At 43.8% G+C, this 8,138-nt stretch overlaps 1 protein-coding gene across 3 annotated transcripts; it reads right to left on the reverse strand.

Moving 5' to 3' along the window:
• Positions 1-300: 300 nt before the first annotated feature.
• Positions 301-7,403, reverse strand: LOC108029190 (sodium-dependent nutrient amino acid transporter 1). Of its 3 annotated transcripts, none has more exons than XM_017101363.3 (7): positions 6,923-7,403; positions 4,606-4,708; positions 4,237-4,543; positions 2,387-2,654; positions 1,077-1,818; positions 741-1,017; positions 301-684 (listed from the first exon to the last, which is right to left on the reverse strand). In XM_017101363.3, exons 2-7 carry the CDS (start codon positions 4,687-4,689, stop codon positions 440-442), a joined length of 1,923 nt encoding a protein of 640 aa, XP_016956852.1. In that variant the 5' UTR covers positions 4,690-4,708; positions 6,923-7,403; the 3' UTR covers positions 301-439. The 3 variants fall into 3 exon arrangements, with proteins under 3 accessions (XP_016956852.1, XP_016956855.1, XP_050741417.1); XM_017101366.3 differs by lacking the exon at positions 2,387-2,654 and adding an exon at positions 3,558-3,816; XM_050885460.1 differs by having other exon boundaries at positions 4,606-4,947.
• Between the last annotated feature and the right edge of the window lie 735 nt (positions 7,404-8,138).

Below are 8,138 nucleotides of genomic sequence, written 5' to 3' on the forward strand. Positions count from 1 at the left end.
TAACATTTCTCTTGATTTGCTCTATCTCTTTCCCGGCCACCATTTCTGCGGCGGATTTGGCAAATGCCGAAAATTGTCAAATGTTGCGGTCAATTTGTGGGGTCAACGAGAAGTGGAGCGAAGCGAGGTTATTTAATAGTGGTTGGCGAGGACCGGGAAACCCTAATCCTTTCTCTTTTGGATATTCCGAGTGCGCTTGAATTGTGTTTCCAGTTAATCAAGGTGATAGAGGAAGTGTGTTACGCTTAAATTATAGGATTACAGAATGAAAGAAAGGGGCATTCACAACTCCATAAAATGTTTCAGTAAGGCAGCAGCACTTTCCTGGTACTTATCAAATTTATTGGCAGACTTAGGATTAAAACAAGATCTTTTAAATTCTTTTCACTTAAAATACAACAGATTATTTACATGAGCTCTTGTTGTTGCTAGGTATGGATCAGCCGAAGATGTTTTGCTTGATGGCAGCCCAAATTCCCCGACCCCGTTTCGGGGTCAGCTCGTTTTCGATTTCCTTGTTGTATTGCTCTCGGAGAAGAGGGTCCATGGGTCCCCAGTTCTTCTTGGGCGTGAAGGCTCCACGGATCTTCGCACCCACAGTTTTGCCAGGATCGCGGATGATTGCCACGATCATCCAAATGGGCAGTTGAAGAATGCCAAAGGCGGTGATCATCCAGCCAATGCCTAAAAATTAAAAATTAGTTTTATAAGGTCCTTTAATTTTTAAGACAAAAACTTACTATAGGCCCAGCTCGGGTAGACAATGTTGTTGTAGGTCAGGGGCTCGTAGGTCGCATAGAAGTAGATCAGAATAACCGTCATGATCAGCGGGGTAAAGATGCTCCAGCAGAGCCTCCAGTAGAGACCCACTTTGCGATTCAGCATGAACTCAATGTCCTTGCAGAGGCGATCCGTGCCATAAATCCAACCTATGGTGTACAGCTCGGCGATTCCGAGGACTAAAGCAATCATCGAGGCGCCAAAAAAGTCCACCAGAGTGAGCATGTACTGGCCACCCTGAAAACACAAAGAGTGTTTAGAACAACATTTAGGATATTGGAGTTTCGACACCCTACCGGCGTTATGTACATCAGACCGATGAAAAAGCTGACCACCGCTATGAGCAGCGAGCACTGCCACTGCTTGAAGTTGGGGAACCGATCCCGAATGGCGGTCACCGAGCAGGAGGTCATGGCAATATTCGATCCTATGCCCAGGACGAAGAGCATCAGGAAGAACAGGACCGAGAAGATCTGTGGCAGCTGCTTGAACTTGGCAATGGCGTCGGGATAGGAGATGAAGGCCAATCCGGCGCCTCCCTTCACCACCGATCCAATATCATCAGTTCCAATCTCGTGGGCCAGATGACCGAGGATGCCGAAGATCGTAAATCCCGCCAGCAGGGAGGTCATGGTGTCCAGACCCGTGACAATGGCCGCATCTCGATGGACATTATGGCCGAACTTGTTGAACGAGGAGTACATGATGATGTTGCCGAAACAGACGGACAGCGAGTAGAAGCACTGGGTCACAGCTGCATACCACACTTTAGGGTCCAGGATCTTGCCCCATTGGGGCTTTATGAAGTAGTAGATGCCGTCTAGGGAGCCAGGCAAAGTGACGGCCCTCACCAAAAGAACTCCCATGATGACGTACGGGAAGAGGGCCAGGAAGTAGGAGGCCTTCCCCGAGCTCTTGACTCCGCGCCGAATGATAAAGAACACACAGGCCCAGGCCACAAAGAGCCCCAGGACCAGCTCCCAATTGGGCAGGCCAATCCCATCCTCAATATTAGGTTTCTCGTGCAGCACTTCCTTACTAGATGGGGAGGCATATTAGTAAGTTAGCAGAGATATCACGGGGTATACACCACCACCAATTAAGTACATTCAGACAAAACCATCACCGATTTTATGTTCAAGCGGATGTGACACTTTCTTCGAAGTTAACCAACTGACTGAGGTCTTAAGTTTTGAATCATACAAAAATTCTTATTAAAGCCAAAACATTTTAATCTACAGTTACAGCCTTGCAGGTTTTCCTCAAAATTACTCATACGCCACCAGAGCCGGAAAGAGCTTGGGCCAAAAAATCTCAAATTTCTATTCTTAGCACCTTGTTTATTTCGTTAAATATTTTTTAAAAATAAAATAGGTGAATGTGATGAAATGCAGATAATTTTCGATCACAGCCAACTCAACGTATGAGTGATAAGGGGACATTATCAATAAATATGTTTAGGCGAGAGTTGGCCGTTAAAAATGTGCATACAATAAAACTGGCTACCAATAAAAAATTTTCCTAGGACCGTGGAACCCCACACTAGTCATAAGTGAACTTCCCAGTGAGTGTCACAACCGCGTAGTTCCAGACTTATAGCACTTACACAAAGTACCATTCCGAACTGGTGATGACCCGATCGTTTTGCGATTTCATTGTGTAATTTTGAGCTCGCCGATCGTCGCTCTCCGCCTGAGACCAATTTCCCGCTTCGGGGGCTGAGCTAATGCAGAGGCTACCCCACTCCGCTCGGCATGTGGCCCAGGGCAGTGGGTCGCGGAATGATTCAATGAAATATCGGCCAATTATCGCCACGAGGGCGGCATAGTAAGTGCTCAGCATGAACACCTGGAACGCCTGGCCGGCTCCAACACCTTTTCCAATCGATTACAAACGAGTTACGGGAAGAAAGAGTTTAAGCACAAATCAAATGAGATAGAAGAGAGTTGTGAGAGCATTCAGATAGTTCGGGGGATGATTATGGGATGATGGGGAAAGAAGGCCTCAAACATGTAGTGGGTTTGTTAGTGATAAGTGGTTCAGTGGGGATAATCTTGTATGGGACTTGCGGGCAGTTAAGGATTTTCTTGATATCATTCAGTTAGGATGAATATTTTTATAACTATTATATCTGGGGTTTCATTTCGAAACTAGAAAGTTAGCAGGTTCGTTTGATTTTATTTTATGGGTTTATTAATTACTTTTATTAATTCATTCTAATACTACAAGGAGCAAAGACTAACACTTAAGTTGGAATCTTATCATTGCCGTGCCCATGTGCACTCACATAATTCAAGTTTAGGTCAAGGCCGGACATTGTCGTGATTGAGTGACTCAATCGGAAATTGGATGCAGATATCGACGCTGGTGATGGCTGTCAATTGAACTGACCAGCGGATGGGAATGGAATCACTTTCTGTTTGGCTGTTGCAATCGCATCGCCCTATTGCAGAGCCACTGGCCCACAATTGATGGCAATGGCAGTGGCCAACGGGCGCCATAATTGCCGGCCCAGGCAGGGGATGCGGGCACTCATTCAATTAGTCGCGTAATAAAGCGGACGTTCCGCGCCTTTGTCGGCCGGGCTCGGGCCATAAACTTGAGTACGCCGCTGTGATTTCGAGTTGCGAGGACCGCGATAAGATTACCCACAGTGCACAATCACCCACACACAACACCACCGACCAGCGAATAACATGCGGCTGCAGCACCACCAACCCATCTACAATCCACAATCCACGACGGGAACAACCACAGAACGAGAACAAACCACTTACAGAAAATACAGCTCCGCGGATGCCACGGGCTGCTGCTGGGGCAGCCTCGCCAACTCCGTGTCCCCGGAAATGGGAGTGACCAGCTGGGAGGTGTTGCCCAGACTGGAGGCCACGCAGAAGGACTGCCACTCCGGCTGGCACTCCGACCAGGGCAACGGCGACCGGAACGAGTCGTACAGATAGCGCAGGGTTATGCCCATTATGGCCACGTAGTAGGTGGTCACCATGGATATGGATATCACCTGGCCGATCCCGACACCTATGGATGCGGTCGCGAATTCGGGACGGGCAGGCGGGTTGATGAACAGAATGACGATGTACTTTCTTCAGTTCGCCGAGGTCATGCTCTTGGTTATAGGGGCTATAGGGGCAACTTAAAGGTTGTCTGAGACCTTATAAAATATTTTGGTAGTTAATATATTTTTAATGGACCACTTATACTCTTGCAGCTTATAAAAAAATATGACATGGGCCTTTGGAATTATTGAATTATATGTTTTAATATTTTAAGACCTTCTATAAAAGTATATATTAGAAATGTTTGTAGATATCTATACATTTTTCTATCGCTTGATTCGTCTGAATTTTTTAAATTTGTATTAACTTTTACTTGTATTAACTTTTCCCCCGAAGAGCATGACAACTTCGAACCTACAATAATGAAAACACGGACGCTTACCTTTCATGGCCGGGCACAAATCGAACACCTTTACCGAGCCGCGACTGGAAAACTGGCCAATTACCATTTCCAGATAGTAAATCGGTTTGCCAATCAGGAACAGCACAATGAGATACGGAATGAGGAAGGCGCCCCCGCCATTATCCAGGGCGGTGAAGGGGAAGCGCCACACGTTGCCCAGGCCCACGGACATGGCGATGCAGGACATGAGGAACTCCACGCCCTTGCCCCAGGTGGCACGCTCCTCGGGCAATTTGCCGCCCGCCTCCTGGTCGTCGGCATTATCTCGCAGGGCGGGATTGTTGGCCTGTGGGACGATGATTAGTTGGTTCATGGATTATGTGGGAAGCGCTTGCAGGCGGAGCATACCGAGATCTCCACTGTGCTGGCCGTGCTGCGTCCGTCGTCGCCCACGAAGGCTGGATTTTGGTGGTTCCTATGCGACGCTTCCATATTGTCGGTGCAAATCCAGCTGGAATTATGCGTTCTGTTAGCAGCGAGTTTTGGACCTCAACTAAGTGGGCTCTCGGCGGGATGTTCTTTGTTGAGGCCGTATAACTGACAATCAGACTAACCCCACTGATCTTGCAGATAAGAAATGATGTCACTGTCACGAGCCAGATAAATTAGATGCTTAGACGGTACTGAGAGGGGGTCGCTGCAGTGCCCTTTAGATACTGAATTATGGCATTCGTCTGGCCTTGATAAGATCTGGAAAGTTAATCCCCAGGAAAGATTGCATGTGGTAAAAGATACCATTCAACAATGTTTCTTCGGTTGTGGAAGAGCAGGAATAAATGCTTAACAAAGGAAACAAAAATAGTAGCAGTCAGTCCAACCGTAAAATAGCTACCAACTCAGACTGTAAATTTGCTTAGAAACTACTTTCTTTGATTTCCCAGGGAAATAAATATTTATAAGATACCAAGACTAAAGATAATGACTTTTATTTGCCGAATCATTTCACATTTACACCTTGTTGGATTTACTGCGCGGAGCTGTTAATTGGTGTGGGTGATAAAGCTGCTATGAGTTTATATTTTATATTTGTTTGGCCACATTCGTGTGCACACAAGATACAGGTATGCCTGACTTGGCGAACCGGTTGACAGCAGGGCGAAATATTGACACGTCTCGTTTGCACTTATGCACAATTATTAATTTGCTGTTAGGTGGCACGTTTTCGATCGCAATTTGGCTTTTCAATTAATACGACTGTAGTTGCCCAAAACATGTCTCAATTCATTAGAACATTTCTGCAAGTATTCAGTACTATGTGCTTTGATTGATCTGTTCTAAATACATTTCGTCACATATTGTGCAAATAAATAAAACGGTTGCCAATTACTTAACGAACTGTTGGGCCAAACGTTTGTCGGTAAATGGAAAACAGAATTTATTTGCAGATGCACAATATCACTTAGAACAACAATGTGGACAGAATGATGAATTGCGTTTAGATAACAGCATTTTAGCGAGCCAAATTAACTTTTATGATTGGCAACAGCAAGAAGAGGCTAGTCCATAAATAAAACACATTGACAGCGGGCAATAATGCAGTTTACAAGGGTTGCATCTTGGTGATAAACAATAAAAATTCCTCTTATAAAAATGACAAAACTAAGTCAGTGAGCAAGGGGACTCCAACAATACCCTTTGAATACCTGGAATAATTATTTATGATTGACGTCTGGGTCCGCAATAAAACATTTGCATTTATTTCGATTTTATTGTGCTCATTATCAAACTGGTTTGGGATTCTGCTTAAAAATATTCTGTTCTTAATGGCAGGCCTCGAGACAAAAAGTGATTTCCCCGTCAGATGAGTCAGACCATCAGAACTCTATTCTGTTGACTTTTTACTTCTTTAAGCAAAACACAGGGAATGGTGGAAGTGACGTCAGAGAGCCGTATTGGTTATAAGCAGTTATTTCTGGTTGGATCTTAATTCAAGAGATTTTGAGACGAAAAGCTGAAGGAATCAAAAAGCAGCCAGCCCAATGATTTGGTTATTTTCCTGTACTTAAGTTATTGTTTCGACTATCTGTTCGTTATTATTTTCCTCCATGGTAAAACGTTTTGCGCCCACATTCAAATGAATGATGGTACAAAACCAATTCAAATTTACCCAGTTCGGATCCCAGACACTTCAATCGACTACCGTCAGGGCATTAGCATGCAAAAACGTGTTTTTATATGGCCAACTTGTTGCGCTCACTGCCAAAACAAACGGACGGTAACGATCGATAGACGAATCACCTTTAAATATGTATGCATTCAGTGTTATGATTTTGTTACCCACGTTGCGTATACGTCATTGTGGAAGCGGTGGCAACGGTGGAAAGGTCAAACGAAGTTGTGCAAATGCAGGTATTACGATCAAACAATGCCGCCAATTGTTGCAGGTAAACAGTTATAAGTAATTTAATTATCATAAAATGTTTTTCAGATACTAATTGGCGCTATAATAACTAAAGTTTGATTGCTATTTATGAGTAGTTCATCATCAACATATTATACCATGGGTTTATATACCTTTTAAGACATGTTTATAAATTTATTGTTCATTTGAACTTGGCTACTGCAAATTTTTTGCATCTTTTATTTTTAGATCTCCGGTTTCTAGACTCGAAGCCACTTTATTTGCATGATCTCCGCTTCCTTGAACTAATTGATGGCGACTTACCCGGTTTTGTTTCAGCGGCTTCTTATGCCCGATATTCTTCTTGCTGGGCTTAACACCTTCACTTCGCTTCAGTTCACCAGGCGACAATTGAGGTTTTTAATGCTGATTTGCAGGTGTTGCTGCTGGCAGTTGGCAGTTGGTTGTTGTTGATGTTGATGTTGGTAAGGTACCAGGCGGCTTTAACTGCTTTGAACTGCTTTGGCTGGAGTTGTGCTTGTTCGTTTAAGAAACTCTTTGCCCAAACCAAGGTTGTATGTTTTACAAATGCTAAAAGTACTCGGTGTTTTACTGCTATTGTTTTGGCGACTCCCCGATTTCAACTGATGGGCGTTTAAAAACACACGATTTTTGGTAAAACTCCGAGCCGAGAGGGTCGCATCCGAGAAACCCGTTATTATTGCAAGAGCCTTTTGCCGCGAAACGCGTTTTCCGATCGATCATGGGGACGAAATCCAAAAAGCCAAAAAGCCAAGCCGAGTGCCAGCAGCCAACTGAATGAGCCAGGGCAAGGTTTCGATGGTTTTATTGTGAACTTGACTCTAGAGCCGCAGTTAGAGCCAGCTATATAGGTGAAAGCTCAGCCTACGGTTTTGGGGCCACTGGGTTCGGGTCTTTGATAGGCGATCTACGCGGCAATTGGTTGTTGGCCTTGCTATTTCGATCATTGGTTCGTGTCTAGAACACTTGATTAATTTAATAATTTAATTTACATTTTGAAACCTTTTTGTTCAGATACTATTTTGAATTGCTGTACTAAAATTTTAATTTTAAATTTAAATTTTGTTTTTACGCAATAAATTCTAAAAATTTCATTGCGTTTACTGAGCAACACATATATAAGAACGTACTATTTTGATGGAATCAGTTTGCACTTTAATGAAGAAGATGTTCAAGAAAACTCTAAAACCAATGTGGGGCAATGTAATTATTAAAAGTGTAAAATATTTACATTTTTTAAGAATACTTAAAAACGTTTTAAAGTGGTTTCAATGCCAGGATCTGGGAACTCCAACTTTAAGCGCCGGACTGTAGCTTTCTTCGAGCCCTGGGCTATGCACTTACACTTTTCTCATTACGCACACCAAATATACACATAGAGCCATTGTTCTTTTCGGGGGAAGGCGGTGGCACGGGGGCAGCAGCTAAGCAAAACAACACAAATTGTTATGATAAAAGTTTTTATCAAGTTTCGCTTCGTTTTTGTGTGTCGTCATCG

This window comes from Drosophila biarmipes, chromosome 2L (genome assembly GCF_025231255.1).
Source record: "Drosophila biarmipes strain raj3 chromosome 2L, RU_DBia_V1.1, whole genome shotgun sequence".
Classification (NCBI taxonomy): Eukaryota; Metazoa; Arthropoda; class Insecta; order Diptera; family Drosophilidae; genus Drosophila; species Drosophila biarmipes.